The sequence below is a fragment of the Perca flavescens genome, chromosome 3 (assembly GCF_004354835.1).
Source record: "Perca flavescens isolate YP-PL-M2 chromosome 3, PFLA_1.0, whole genome shotgun sequence".
Classification (NCBI taxonomy): Eukaryota; Metazoa; Chordata; class Actinopteri; order Perciformes; family Percidae; genus Perca; species Perca flavescens.
The window spans coordinates 38,956,915-38,972,974 of NC_041333.1; the positions used below are offsets into that span (position 1 = coordinate 38,956,915).

Here is a 16,060-nt window from a genome sequence, read left to right on the forward strand (position 1 = left end):
CACACCAGGTCTCATTCTCTGTGGTCCACCATGGTCCACCCTGCAGGAAGAAACAAAGACGTAATCAACTTCATACTCCAGGGCTGTGGATAATTGCAAGGTTTAACCATCATAGTGTGAAATGAGACGGAGAGAGACTACGTTGACTCTGCAGCTTGTTCAAGTCAAACTCAGGGCGATGCTGCTAAAGCTGTCACGGTGTGGTTACACTTAAGCCCTATACACATGATACGCGATTTTCAGAGCATAGCGCAGGGAAACGTCATCAATGGTGGCAAGGAAGCTATTTCCCATTGCTAGGTAACGACTTTCCATTATCTCATTGGTTGCACCTTTGAAAGATCAGCAGCAACTAGGTCAAAGTTTAAATAATTTGAACTTTGAGCGGAGCACAAAGCGGCAAATCTGAGCCGCGGTGCGCAACGCCAGGGGTAGCACAGTACATAGTTGGACGCCACCGCCCTCCCCGTAGGAAATCAATGGAACAACCGCCGCAGAGCGGTTTTGCTGCCTATCATGTGTGGGCGGCTTTACTCTGAGACATGGACAACAGCATTCTCTATGCCCTGATGACAGACTGAAAGGCTGGAGGTTTGGAGGGGTTTTATTTAGTTTGTGTGTAAAATGGTCTAAATAAATGACATGTAAATAGGATAAAAAGGTTTTGCTTATTTTTCTAACTTAATTCAATTATTTTATAAGCTACCAGAAAAGGTCCCGTTTGGTACTGGTACCAAATTTCAGCTACAAATTAAACGCTACAAAAGTTGATTAGGAAAAGTGAGTACTCAACTTGAAAGTATGTTGCATAAAAGTGATATGTAAGTTTATTAAATCGTATTTTGTTAATGCCAATCGAATCATCCCGGACCTTTGACCTTGAGTAAAAATCTGTATTTGTGTTATAAGATTGAGAACCCCTGTAATACACCTTCACTTAGATCCTCCATTCAACAAGAACCAGAGTTTCTCAGTTAGTGACAAAAAAAGTGTTCATCCGTCCATACCTTAGAGTGTCCAGTCTCCAGTTTGGATCCTCCAGTAAAGTAGAAAGCAGCTTCACTCCTGAGTCTCCTAGATGATTGTAACTAAGGTCCAGCACTCTCAGATGGGAGGGGTTGGATCTCAGAGCTGAGGCCAGAGAAGAACAGCCTTCCTTTGAGATCATACAGCCTGAGAGACTACACACACACACACACACACACACACACACATACACACACACACATGCACATACACACACGGTCAATTCAGGTACGACCTGGCCACAACCTGGGAGCAATTATACAACAACTACCCTTAGTGCTAGAAATGGGTGGGGCTTTACAGTCCAGCTGTACACGACAAGAAATAATGGTGTGTAGCTACTTTAAATTGTCATTGTACATTAGAGAGAGAAAGATAAATAAACCTAATTTTATAATTGTTTTGCAGTGATTGCATTCTAAAGCTCAAATAAATAATCAGATGATTTTGTGGAGACTGATTTCTCCTCCTCTGCGTATTTATTGCAGCAGCTGGATAAGGAAGAAGGTTTATGCTAGTATCGGTTTTTGACTGGGATTGCATTTAATTGCTGTTGTTGAAGCTGCCTGTACAAACCCAGCGTAATTAGTGAGTCACTAATTTTAGGCTCAGAGCTGAATGCTAAATGTAGCCTATTTTGCATTGCTTCTAATGCTATTTCTCCGTTCTGACTTACTGTGCATTGTGTAGGACTGTTATGTCTCTGTCTGTGATGTCAACATGCCTATCCTGATTTGGTCTGGTTTCCCCACAGGCAAGTAACTGTCACTGTATTTGATGTTGACTTTAATTATGTGAAAAATGTTGCCGGAAAAGATACATTCCGGTGTCAAAGACACTATACTATTTAATATACTGTATTTTTATATAGCAGAAAGGCCTTAGAAGCTAATGTTTTAATTTATTTTTGTTATATCTTACTGTGAGAGAGACAAGGTATTGTACGACATATATTGTCATACTTTTGTTAAAAAAACTTTCCACTATATGATCACAGTTAAAACAAGTTTAATAAAGAGCAGAACTCCTGATAACTGTTTCTATGTCTGTCTGTGATGTGGACATGCCTATCCTGATTCAGTGTGGTTTCCCCATGTGCAGATCCACATACACAATGTAGTGAGACTGTCAAAAAGGGGATCGTCACATCGGCTTGAGCCTTCCTCAGGGTGTATTGAAGGTAAGCTGAAAAGAGTAAAGGAAGCTAAAAAGAGACCAGAACAGAGTAGCTGAGCTTCCGCCAGACAACTCTGACTTGCTTTTAGACGTTGCAGAGTGTTTTGCGAAATAAAAAAGGGCAGGACAGCGAGCTGGCCTTCTTGTTGTTGGACTATTAAGTAATATTAGCTGGTTGCTATGTCTTGTGTTGTTGCACCTTTGGCTCTGTTAGCAGAGTTGTTGACTCGCTAGATTTCAATTACAAGTAATGTCATCATAACAAATGCATGTGTAGAGGTATTGATATTTATGATAGCAGTGTAGCAGTATGAGTTGAACTCCTAACTACCTGGCACTCTTTTGATCAATCACTGCCTCAGGGCCCTGTATAAAAGTAGCTAGTTGTCCTCCTTCTGCCCTCTCTTGCTCGTTGGTGACGGAAGTACTCTGCACTTCCGGGTCGCTCACTCCGTGAGTTCTTTTGCTGTGCTACAGGTAGGGTAGCGGCTTGGTGCGGCATTCTGCTTGAACGGTATGTGGGCTAAATGGGGTCAGATTTATTCATTAAACTTATTTGGTGTCAACTATTATTTTCTGTAAACGCTAGGAACGCTGAAGCTGCCGGAGATCCCTGTTAGCTGCTTAGCACTTCAACTACAGGCTGCTGTTTTGCCGAGGCTGCTGTTTTGCCTAAGAAGGCTTTTGCAGAGACTGCTGCTGTCCTTTAAAAATCGTAACCATTGCTGCACGCCTGTGTTGCCTTCACGGCTACTGGGCCAATGTATTAGCCACCTGTTTTACATAAATGAATGTAGCTGAGGGGTTTGGCTCCCTACATTAATTTGGTTGATTTAGTTGTTTCTTTCTTTACTTTCTTTCTATTTTTCAATTTAGTTAAAAGTTGTTGTCATATTTTTTTTTCTTTTCTTTAGTGAATGTTCTACTTAAAGCTTGTGTTTCTTTGGTTATGTTATTGTGCCAATTATAATTAGTGTTTTGTTTCTTTTGAGTTTATTGCAATGTCTTTTCTTTGGAATTCTTATTTTGTACGGCCTCCTGGAGCCACTAGTGGTTCTGGCCTTTATATTGTATATATATTGTGTTAAATTTCTTTCAATTTGTTTCTTTATAACCTTTTTATATTGATTTTTGATATTCCTTTTGTGGAGTGAACCCCTTTAATTTTGTGTGTGTGTGTTTCCCATTTCTCTCCCCATTTTTAGTTGCTGAGAGCCGAAGGTGGTGGTGTTTGTGTCCAGGTGGTGGTATCTCCTTCCCTGTGTGCTGTGTTTTCCCGTTTTCATTTGCTGTGTTCACTGTTGTGTTTTTGTGTGTTCACGGGTGACTTTCCCTGGGATCCCCCTTACCGCCCTCCTACCCCCTTCTCCGCCACTGGTAAGCCTCAGCACAAATAAAAAAATTGATATCTTTTAACTTTATTGATTCTTATTGAAATAAAACTGTATTCTTTTGTAAGTTGAACCTCATCTTTGGTGCCATTCATTAGTAAGTTATATCATTCTCTGGGTGAAATTCCCAGTGTGGCGGCACGAGAGCTGACAGAACAAAGGTGGTATTCTAGATGAATCCCACCTCAAAAAACACAGACAACGCCACCCTGGGAATTTCACCCAGAGAATGAGATAACTTACTAATTAATGATTTTACTTCCAATTGCAAGATTATTGATATATTTAAGGTCACACAGGTCAGTATATAAAAGGGGCCAAGGTTCAACTTACAAAAGAATACAGTTAGTTTAGTTAGGAGTTTAACTCATACTGCTACAGCAGTGTAGAAGTAAATTACTGTGAAACTATAGGGACACAAATTGAGAAAAAAAATATTAATGTTACACAATGTTGCTTTAACTTGCATTGTTACTCAGGTCCTAACTGAACACCAACCTGAGAGTTTTCAGTCTGCAGTGTGGACTCTTCAATCCAGAAGACACCATCTTCACTCCTAAATCCTGTAGATCGTTGTTACTCAGGTCCAGCTCTCTCAGACTCAAGGACTGGGAGCTCAGAACTGAAGACAGAGCTTCACAGCTTCTCTCTGAAAGGTCACAGCTACTCAGTCTGAAAGGGTTTCAATAAAAAGTAAATCCAATAATTAACAATGGAAGAAAATAACTGCTCAGAGGGTGATACTTTTTAATGAACTGAAAACCAACCTGAGAGTTTCCAATCTGCAGTGTGGACTCTTCAGTGCAGGAGATACCAGCTTCACTCCTGAATCCTGCAGGACATTATTAGAGGACTGGGAGCTGAGAACTGAGGGCAGAGCTTCACAGCTTCTCTCTGTCAATGTACAGCCACTCAACCTAACAGAGATCAATAGAAAGGCCATCCAATAATTGATATATGAAGAAAATAACAACTTAGAGGTTCAGAATTTTCAAATAGATGAGCAACAACCTGAGAGTTTCCATTCTGCAGTGTGGACTCTTCAATCCAGAGGACAGATGATCTACTCCTGAATCCTGCAGGTTGTTATTACTCAGGTCCATCTCTCTCAAACTAGAGGACTTGGAGCTGAGAACTGAGGACAGAGCTTCACAGCTTCTCTCTGACAGGGTACAGCCACTCAGTCTGAAAAGGAATCAGCAACAGATAAGAACACAGATATAAACAAACAAAAACAAATTCTAATTAAAGAAAAACTAAATTAATCTGGATAGTTCTGTGTGCACGTACAGAGCTTTGTTGGAGGCTTTGACCACTGGCAGCAGCCTCAGAAGAGCCTCCTCTGAAGCAGAGTATTTCTTCAGGTCAAACACATCCAGATCTTTTTCTGATGACAGTAAGATGAAGACCAGAGCTGACCACTGAGCAGGAGACAGTTTATCTGTGGAGAGACTTCCTGAACTCAGGGACTGTTGGATCTCCTCCACTAGAGAACCATCATTCAGTTCATTCAGACAGTGAAACAGATTGATGCTTCTCTCTGCAGATAGATTCTCACTGATCTTCTTCTTGATGTACTTAACTGTTTTCTGATTGGTCTGTGAGCTACTTCCTGTCTGCGTCATCAGACCTCGTAGGAGAGTCTGATTGGTCTCTAGTGAAAGACCCAAGAGGAAGCGAAGGAACAAGTCCAGGTGTCCATTTGGACTCTGTAAGGCCTCGTCCACAGCACTCTGATAGAAACGTGTTGATTTGTCTCTGAACACTTCAGACCACCACGATGTTGATTGTTCTTCTGCCAGCAGGTTGACTTCAGAGTTGATGAATGTCAGATGGACATGAAGAGCAGCCAGGAACTCCTGAACAGTCAGGTGGACGAAGCTGAACACCTTGTCCTGGTACAGTCCACTCTCCTCTTTAAAGATCTGTGTGAACACTCCTGAGTACACTGAGGCTGCTCTGATATCGATGCCACACTCTGTCAGGTCTGATTCATAGAAGATCAGGTTGCCTTTCTGCAGCTGCTCAAAAGCCATTTTTCCCAGAGATTCAATCATCTTCCTGGTCTCTGGACTCCAGTGTGGATCTGTCTCAGATTTTCCATGATACTTGAGATTCTTCAGTTTGGATTGAACCACCAGGAAGTGGATGTACATCTCAGTCAGGGTCTTGGGCAGCTCTCCTCCTGCTCTAGTCTTCAACATCTTCTCCAGAACTGTAGCAGTGATCCAGCAGAAGACTGGGATGTGGCACATGATATGGAGGCTCTGTGATGTCTTGATGTGGGAGATGATTCTGCTGGGCTGCTCCTCATCTCTAAATCTCTTATTGAAGTACTCCTCCTTCTGTGGGTCAGTGAATCCTCTGATCTCTGTCACCATGTCAACACACTCAGCAGGGATCTGATTGGCTGCTGCAGGTCGTGTGGTTATCCAGAGGCGAGCAGAGGGAAGCAGTTTCCCCCTGATGAGGTTTGTCAGCAGCACACCCACTGAGGTGGACTCTGTAACATCAGTCAGGATCTCAGTGTTGTGGAAATCTAGACGAAGTCGAAACTCATCCAGACCGTCAAAGATGAACACAACCTGGAACTCTTCAAACCGGCAGATTCCTGCTTCTTTGGTTTCACTAAAGAAGTGATGAACAAGTTCCACCAAGCTGTACTTTTTCTCTTTCAGCACATTCAGCTCTCTGAAAGTGAATGGAAATATGAACTGGATGTCCTGGTTGGCTTTGCCTTCAGCCCAGTCCAGAGTGAACTTCTGTGTTAAGACTGTTTTCCCGATGCCAGCCACTCCCTTTGTCATCACCGTTCTGATTGGTTCATCTCTTCCAGGTGGGGTTTTAAAGATGTCTTCACATCTGATTATTGTTTCTGGTCTGTCTGGTTTCCTGGATGCTATTTCAATCTGTCTGACCTCATGTTCTTCATTGACCTTTAAAGTCCCCCCATCGGTGATGTAGATCTCTGTGAACATCTTATTCAGAAGGGTTGGGTTTCCTGCTTTAGCAATCCCCTCAAACACACACTGGAACTTCTTCTTCTGGTTGGACTTGAATTTGGGGAGGCACACTGCAGCATGAGTTCCTGAATAAACAAACAACAAATTACATGAGAGAATCTAAACATTTAAGGCTGTATCAGTTTTAAGAAAAACAGCCTCGGATCTGATGCAGATGTGTGCAGTATAATATATATATATATATATATATATATATATACTGTATATAGTATTTCTTTTTCCCATTTTGACTTAATTTCCTCTTTCCATCACGTTAAATCTTAAATCATCGTACTGTTCTGCAGACAGTCAGCCAGCTCCTCCTGCTCCATTCTCCTCAGGAAGTGCAGTGTAATCTTCAGAAATGCCTCTCCACGGCTCCTACTCTGCTCTTCATCCTCACCGTCCAACACATCCTCAGCCTTCTTCTGACTCTCTAAGGATTCTGGGTAATCTGGATTCAGAACCTTCTGTATCTTCTTCAGTTCGTTCTTCACAAAGGTGACGATGTTCTCCTCCAGCAGCTGAAACAGAACGATAAACTGAACATTTAATTTGAAGAACTAGGGGTGTGACCTGACACTTAGCTCACAAGACGAGACACAAGATTGGGTTCACAAGAACGAGACGAGATTTTAACATTATTTTGAAGAAAACCTAAATGATGAAATATGACTTTTATTCAATCGAAAGTCACAAAATGAAAAATGAGCACCGTGAAAGGTTTTGCCACAAACTCAAATGGCTTCTCTCCTGTATAACTGACCTCTTCAGACCAAATAATTCAGTTTGAGAGAGTTATCTCAAGACACTTTACAGATAGATGACCCAACAATTCCATTAACTCCCCCAAGAGCAAGCATTTAGTGCAACAGTGGCGAGGAAAAACTTCCTTTAATTCCTCGCTATAATTTTAAATTGCAGCAAACGCTGTCTGCATGAAGTTTTGAAACTGTAACCACACTTGTGTCCCCTTTACTGTGTCTCATTGTGACTTTAACAAAGTTAACAAAGAGTTGTCTCGGTTCAGAGCATGTGTGCATTGCGGTTCGACGCATGCACAATGTAGCCTCGTGCCCGTATGTGACCTCAGACAGTGTGTTTCCCTTTCTCGTGAAAGAAGAGGTGTAGACAAGCTACCAACAAAACATACAGCGAAAACATGTGCAAAACATTTCAGACTGTCCTGCCAACTGTATACATTTTAACATCAATGTTTTTTCACTCTAAAGCCACTGAAGCTGCTGCTGTTTCAATCCTGTCGGCTCTGCAGCGGCCGGGCAGCTCAGTTCCCCCTACGACTGACGCCAGCACACACTCAAACACACACACACAAACACACTCAAACACACACACACAAACACACACACAAACACACACGATGGATGCAGGAAAAACCGGGGGTGAGATGTACAGGATGACCTAAATTGAGGACAGCTACGCTTGTTATTGTAAGTGTAATGATAAGTTAAAGTCCAATAAGTACTTTATCAAACCGTATGAATGTGTGTCCCAGCCCAGGATAGGAAATTAACTAACAATGTGAAGATCAACAAGCCACTGACATTGACAGACATGTTGAAATTTGATTAATTCAATAAATCATTATTTTTTGTCTTAAATCCACCAGCCATTTTCATATTATACCAACATTTGCAGCATCCTGAGCCTTTTTAGTAAGGTTACTAGGAAATCTCAGCCTAGAGTAATTTTATTCTCCCCAAAACAAGTTTCCTTTTTATTTTTAAAGAACTATACAAAACAAAATCACAACGTTTTTTATATTTAACATACTACTTATTGAAAAGACGGAGCTTAAAGAGTTCCTCTCTTTTTCTTTCAAAGGATAACATTTTTGTAAGAGCTACACTGAAGTTGGCAGTTTGATAAATGCAAGTTATTTAAATTGATATTCTGTAATATTTCAATCTTAAAAAAAAAAATCTGTAGATGGCAATACACATTTTCCTTTTTTGGGGTTTTGTGAACTGTGCCACCCCTAGTGTGTGTGTGTGTGTGTGTGTGTGTGTGTGTGTGTGTGTGTGTGTGTGTGTGTGTGTGTGTGTGTGTGTGTGTGTGTGTGTGTGTGTGTGTCGTAGTGGAGCTCAGTCCCACTCTCTGTGAAAGACGCTCTAAGCTATTAGAAAAGTCGAAGCTCGAGCACGGCACCAGCCTCTCGGCTGAGACAGGAGCATAGACTGTATATTACTAATATATTATATTATGTTATTAATAAGGGCATGAGACAGGAGTTCTTTTTTTACTATGCAGCCATACCCGACTATAATAAAAAGGCAGAAAAGGGGATGAAAATCCAGCTGCTCCCTCCTGAGGTCTGGAGAACTTCCGTTGTGGAATCTGGATGCAGCGTTTTTTGTTGCATTTGTTTTCGGGGTTTGTGTGCTTTTCTTTTTGTATCGTTTTTTATTCGCATCGCATTTGTGTATTTGGTTGTGTCGTGTGTATTTGCATCACGTTTATGTATTTGGTTGTGTTGTGTGTATATGCAGCGCGTTTGCTGAATACTGCACATGTGTTGTCAAATTAATGAAGTTGTTTTCTTAATTTGCTTGTGTTTTGTCTATTTGCATGTGTTTTCTGAAGTTGCAGGGCGTTTGCCACTGTCAGCCACCGTAATAAAGAACATATGATTCATCAGGCTGAAGGTATGCTGGTCTGAACAGAGCAGCATGGAGACAGTTGGGATCTGAATGGTAGTTTAGCATTTAATCTGTAGTTAATAGTGAAACCTGTGTTTGTACATGTACACACCATAAATATGGAGTCCAGGTCTGTTTGATGCAGCTGGGCAGACTGACCACCGAGGCCCTCTGATCTCTCCTGTTGATCTCTGGAGAAAACATCAAGTTTACTGACATTCAATTACTCAAATCTGCACATAGCTTACAAAAGGTGTTCCGATATGGTATCAGGTATACCTGATACCTGAGAATATATTCAATCAGAATGTTATCGGCTGCTCAACTATCAGATTTTATTGGACTCATGATCAAACTCAAAACTTTACTGCTTCTTCCTTCTCAGCCAACAAGTAAAAAAAAAATCAATTCTAACTTCTGGTTTCAGTGGTTTTTTAGGGTCACTGTGAGATTTTTAAATCTGATTTGTAAATCAATGAGTGTCATAACTCAGAACAAGACTGTCCCACCGCTGGTGTGCAGCGATAACCTCAGAACTCAGGACACATGGTTCTCCACTGTGCGTCAGTAAAGCTGTTATTAATTAATATATCAGTATCTTGCTGGATGTCATGGTCCTGGTATCACTATGCAGCAGATCAAAACCACATTTTGTGGCAACGTCCACGTCGATTAAAGCTCTGAGAGTTAGATAATAACAAAGCTCACTTTTAAATTCTTACCTTCCATCAGCAGCTTGTTCATCTTTAAAGGTAATAGGACGACCCATAGACCAGTCACTCTTCATGGACACACAGCTGGGTTCAGGTCCAGGTCCAGGTCTCTGCTGCATCCTAATACGAACAAACAAACTATTACCAAAAGCAGTTTAAGATGAAAGAAGAATTTTAACCAGATAAATTAATCAAATTGCTCTGTTTTATCATTATTTTATCACAGCACCATGAGGTTAACCAGTTTTAAGTAAACGCAACATTTAGTCCCGTCTGTGTTGTTTTTCAGACAACAGCAGTGACCATAGAGCTAGTTTGTGTCTTTCAGCTCATAGCTTTAGCGGCAGACTGTTGTACGTCCCGCTGTTGTAATCCTCTACAGTGAAATACAGACTCACTTTAACACCGTTTAGCTGTCAGCATTTTTAATCTGATTGGCTCAGCCTGACTCTCGGCCGTGTCACCTCCCTCTGAAGTTACAGACAGTTTAGAATCACTGGTTACACAGAGAAAACTGAAAATGTGAAAACGAGAAAAACGTGATGGTGGAGATGAGAGAAATGGGCGGTTGCAGAGAAGTTGAAATTAAAAAGAAAAAAAAACTTCTGTAAAATGCTCTAAATGAACTGCCATGCTCCTTAGAGGAAAGGCCAAGGTTAGCACTGTCAGCGAGAGCAGCACTGATGAAGCAGGACCAGGACCCAGAAGAAGAGACATGACAGGTGCACTATTGGTACGTTTGGCAGTAATATGTGTGCATGAGGTCAAAGTGGGTTTGAGAGGGAATATGCATTTATTATGCTATTATAACAATGTCTTCCTAAACTCATTAATATATGCAGATAATTCTAGTATATTACAAGTTTACAAGTCTTTTATTTTTTATGTAAATAAAGTATGCAACATATTTAAGTTTATTACTGTTTCTATTGTTATTAGTTAAGTCCAGTCATGGTGGTGGTGAGGAGGAAAATGATGAAGAGGAGGAGGACAGGCAGGAGGAGTATGGAGCAGGAGGAACCAGCACAGATACAGTGAAAAGTTTAAGTCCAGTGTGCAGGGCTGTAGAACTTAGTGTTGGGTTGTTTTGGTCTCTTTATGTAGTGTTATTATTACTACTATTAAAATGACTTCCAAAAAAGGTTCTGATCTGGTTTATTGGCATTTCTTTAAACCAATTAATCTGTTTGGTGGTTCTGGTCCTGGTATCACTGGGCATCAGATCAAAACCACATTTTGTGGCATCGCTGAACCTCGACCATGAAGTTCAGAGAGTCGGATAATAACAAAGTTTTAAATTCTGACCTTTCATCAACAGCTTGTCCATCTTTAAACTGAATAGGATGACCCATAGACCGGTCACTCTTCATGGACACAGAGCTGGGTTCAGGTCCAGGTTTCTGCTGCTGCATCCTGATACAAACAAAGACAGTGGATCAGTAACTATTCACCAAAATGTAATCTGATGAAAGATGCTGTCTCATTGTTGGCTCTTTGTTGACTAATAAAGTAAGAAGTTAATTTTATTTATATATTCATACAGTGGGTGTACACTGTGATGTCACTGCCACATTATATTGTTGAGTCCTACAACAGACTACGAAGCTCTGGACCAAGTCCGGATTCTTCTCAGGAGAGTCAGATAATTACAACGTTCACTTTTAAATTCTTACCTTTCATCAGCAGCTTGTCCATCTTTAAACTGAATAAGACGATCCATAGACCGGTCACTCTTCATGGACACACAGCTGGGTTCAGGTCCTGGTTTCTGCTGCAGCATCCTGATACAAACAAAGACAGTGGATCAGTAACTATTCACCAAAATGTAATCTGATGAAAGATGCTGTCTCATCTCAGTTGATAATCAGGCGTTGGCTCTTTTCTGACTAATAAAGTATATAGTTCATATTATATACATATATATTCAGTGTGAATCATGATGGAGGAGTGATGTGAGTGCTGAGCTCTAACATGGAGAAGAGTCCATCATCATCTCACCTCTGAGCTTTGGTCTGGCTGTCATGGTCCCCACACAGAGTGGTTTTAGAGGGAGGGGCTCCCTCCTCTCTGTCCTCACACTGACTCATAGCAGAGTCCTCACCTGCTGGGAGACATGACCTCTGTTACTATAACAAGCTTTTCATCACAGGACACATTAGTCTCTCATTCCTCTCTAACATGTCACAGATACTGTAGAAAACAGAGAATCAGCTGCTCTTTCCTTCAGACACACACAAACCAAGTCTGTCTCAGTAGTTGGAAGATGGCTGTGGGGTGAATACAATACATGATGCCCAGGTGGATGTAAGTTGTCTGACAAGTTCTGACACATCCTTCATTTCTCACTGATGATTTAAGCTGTCCCCCATCAGATGATGGAGTTCTACTATCTGTCCACTAGATGGAGCTAACTGACCATCTAATGAGATAAAGATCAACAACATCAACTCTCTGCTGCTCATGACTGTAACAAAAACAAATAGGCTGTTACATTATATCTGGGGCTGAGGGGAAGTAGAAGAAAGGGAAGTGGAACTAATGACTTTAGTTGATAATATTTCTGTACTATTACTTTGATAGACTAAATACATTTAGCTGATAATACTTGTGTACTTTTATCTCAGTAATATCTTCAAAAGTAGAACTTTAACTTTAAGGCTTTGACAGTGTGTATTAGTACTTTTACTGCAGTACAGAATAAACATTAGAGACTTCAGACTCTTTCATGAGTTGTGTGTTTGAAATATGAATAATAAGTGAGTTTCAGTAATGTTTGATGAGTCATTTATTGTCCTCACACTAACAGATCACCTCCAGTCCTGTCTCACTTTGTCAGCAGAGCTACATTTGATTTCTCAAATATTGATTTGGAAACAGCTCCATTATGGTTAGCATGGTTAGCATTGGTTAGCTCCTGTTGTTAGAGCAGCTGGTGATCCTGAACACGGTGGCTGTTAGGATTACCAGTTGATAACTGTTACAGTTAACCCTAACCAAACTAAACTCTTCTCCAACAAAAGCGATTTTTAAAGTTTAATGAAAGTTCAAAAATCAGCTGAAAAGTGTTACTTACCAGATGGTTATTGTAAAGGAAACATCTGCGTCACACCAAGACAAAGTCCAAGTAAAAAACTGGAAGTACACCAGTGAGAAAGAGGAAGAGAGGAGGAGAGAGAGAAATGGGGTAGTTTCTATAAAATATATCTCTCAATGCAAATCAAACCAGCTATTTGCTACTGAAATAAAACCATGCCAGTCTCTATGTATGGTGAAGGCTATGTGATGATGATTAATCCCAAAGGCCAAGGGAACTTTATCAGGATGCATAGTATCCTGGATCCATGAGATAACTGGCCTTTAAAAATAAACATCTGCCTGCTTCTAAGGGAATTTAACATAGGGGTGTAGTCACTTATGCCCCCTGTATTTTTATATTCCTCTTTTTAGTCAGCTTTAGCATGGGTTTATAAACTTATGACCACAACTGTATAACAAAAATACAATATGCATAATATTTAATATAAAGTAACCAGTGTGTAAGTAGCACAATAGAGAAATATTGTAATGTGTGAGGCAGGGCTGGACTGGCCATTTGGCATACCGGGCATTTTCCCGGTGGGCCGACGCACTTTTGGGCCAAATCGCCGATATAAATAGGCCTTTTTTTTTTTTTTGGCCAGGCTGGCCCATAAAGAACTCAGAGCGGCCCATTGGTTAATTTTTTTTATTGACACTGGCCTGACCCAGTCAAATCCAGGAACCCCCTTCCGCACTCCGCAAATGTACAAATCCCACTATGGCCACGGCTCCCGGCCCTGAGACACGAGCTGTAATAGTTATGCTGGAAGTTTAGTATCCACGTTAAAATGGACAAACGATTAAAAGATTAAGAATCTACAGGCGGATTCCTCAATATGTGCCAAAATCTCGGACATGTTTGGGGCTGTAGTAGCTGCTTCAACATCAGCATTACCTGAAGTAGGCTAGAGGAAGGACGAGAGGTGGCTGGCTATACAGAGAAGCAGAAACAGCATCATGACAGGGAAGAAGCCGAGGAGGAGGAGAGTGACCATGAGAGGGCCATGGGAGCGAGTGAGGAAAAGATGGAAGAGAGAGTAGATAGCGATGTGGTAAGGAGTGGGCAAATTAACTGTCAGGAAGGGAGGGAGGCTGAGTGTGTGTGTGTGTGTGTGTGTGTGTGTGTGTGTGTGTGTGTGTGTGTGTGTGTGTGTGTGTGCGCGCGCGCGTGTCACGTTGTAACGACAACAAGCAGTTTGTCTGTAACATTAAAGTTAGTGGCTGTCAGGTAACCTAACTGTTTAAGCTTACATTGTAAATGCTAGCGGTTAGCCTGTTGGCTAGCTGAGAAGTCTGTGTGATCTCTAAAATCAGTGGTGATACAATCATCAGTGTTCCTTGAAATGCTTAATTAGCTTCTCTTGTATTGTTGCTCTTTTCCAGGGCATATACTACTCTCAGCTTTATTGTAGCTTTTGGGAAGGGTTATGGTTATGATTATAGTATTTAGCAGACACTTATGTCCAAAGTGACAAAATATGAATCTTACAATAGCTAAAATTAAATTCAAAGTTGCTAAGCCAATATTAAGCAAAAATAATAATAATAACAATAATGGCAATATCAAATATCAATAATAAAAAAATATAAAAATACCATAAATATACAAATCATAACTCTGAGAATGAATGAATTATTTAAGTGTAAGACCAACAGATAAGTCTTGAGACCCCTCTTGAAGGATCCTAGAACACTAGGCAACTCATATCGTAGAATGCACGCATATTTTAAGAGGACTGTCTGCAGGGAATGTGTCTGACCAATCACGGTGGGTGTGGGCCGCCTGGGCCAAAAATGCCCGGCCCATTTTTTGTCCCAGTCCAGCCCTGGTGTGAGGTAATGAGAGAGTGATCTCACACACAGCTATGAATTGTACAGTTTTATGGAATGTGGCACGAGTCAGCTGTCAAATAAAATTTTTCAAGATCTGTGAATCGTGAAAACCACGAGAGTCCCTTAAACACTAGGGCTGTTTGATTATGGAAAAAAATCATAATCAATTATTTTGGACTATATTGAATTCAGGATTATTTACAGTTGTTTTTCGATCGCTAATTGGAAATAAAGAGACACCAAATAAGAATGAAACAGTTATTCATTGTACCGTTTTGAGAGAAACAGTCAACAGGTAGTCGGAGTGGTGAAATGAATCATTGCATTGATGCATCGCGATGCGGACCTAGATGATTCTGCATCGATGCAGCGACAGACCATAATCCACTATTGCCGACTCATGTTGCTTGTTGATTTTCTGGTCACTGCTTTTTTTAGTTTTTGTTTGCTGTGTTTAAACTCTGCTATATTCAGGAAGTGACCTTTTTAAGAGCACATACAATAAAAAGGGGTGTTCATATCTGACTGCTTGAGTGTGTTGATAAAAACCATGTTTAGCAATAGTATATAATAATATTGAGGAGGTGACGCATCGTGATATCGAATCGATTTGAAACGTTGAAAGGATTATCGTAATCGAATCGTGAGATTAAAGATTCACGCCCCTAACCGGTAAAAGAGCAGAGATACCAATATGTCCAGGTTAGATGTCTGAGCTTACATACACAGCTGTGAAAATGTGAAAAACACTTCCTGTACTACAGTAAAACTGCACACTTACTGTTTTACACAAAGTAATGGAGGTGATAGCCTAGAAATCTAGACGCACCCTAGTGGCAGCAAATGTAATTTGCAGCCGGGGGGGTCTAGGCACTCTCCGTTCGCTTGCGAGCTGGAAAAACCAAACTCTGGTCAGGCCAATCACATCATGTATAGAGTCGGTGGGCGGGGCTTATGGCTGCTGCTGCTGGTCTTCTGGAAGACTTGGAGTTCAGCTTTTCTTTGAGAAAAGAACAAAGAACGGCACTGAAGTCATTCTTAAAAAAGGAAGATGTGTTCGGAGTTTTGCCGACCGGATACGGCAAAAGTTTAATCTATCAACTAGCTCCGCTACCTTTTTTGTTGCTCTGCCTGGTTGTAGTGCTATCCTATTGCATGCAGAAGGAATTTGAAAGACAATC

At 40.9% G+C, this 16,060-nt stretch overlaps 2 protein-coding genes across 2 annotated transcripts in view; one reads left to right on the top strand and one right to left on the bottom strand.

Moving 5' to 3' along the window:
* The window catches only part of LOC114553116 (zinc finger protein 271), a 687,947-nt gene that overhangs the window by 214,565 nt on the left and 457,322 nt on the right, over positions 1–16,060 (top strand). The window lies entirely within an intron of this gene.
* LOC114552950 (protein NLRC3) overlaps positions 1–16,060 on the bottom strand; it is a 32,794-nt gene that overhangs the window by 12,050 nt on the left and 4,684 nt on the right. Inside the window, exons 3-14 of the mRNA XM_028574045.1 lie at positions 11,967–12,069; positions 11,642–11,749; positions 11,274–11,381; positions 9,978–10,088; positions 9,368–9,467; positions 6,891–7,119; positions 4,884–6,681; positions 4,605–4,778; positions 4,361–4,510; positions 4,092–4,265; positions 1,008–1,181; positions 6–40 (exon numbers count right to left, since the gene is read on the bottom strand). Coding sequence (XP_028429846.1) covers positions 6–40; positions 1,008–1,181; positions 4,092–4,265; positions 4,361–4,510; positions 4,605–4,778; positions 4,884–6,681; positions 6,891–7,119; positions 9,368–9,467; positions 9,978–10,088; positions 11,274–11,381; positions 11,642–11,749; positions 11,967–12,069 — 3,264 coding nt within the window. The remainder of the gene's footprint in view (positions 1–5; positions 41–1,007; positions 1,182–4,091; positions 4,266–4,360; positions 4,511–4,604; positions 4,779–4,883; positions 6,682–6,890; positions 7,120–9,367; positions 9,468–9,977; positions 10,089–11,273; positions 11,382–11,641; positions 11,750–11,966; positions 12,070–16,060) is intronic.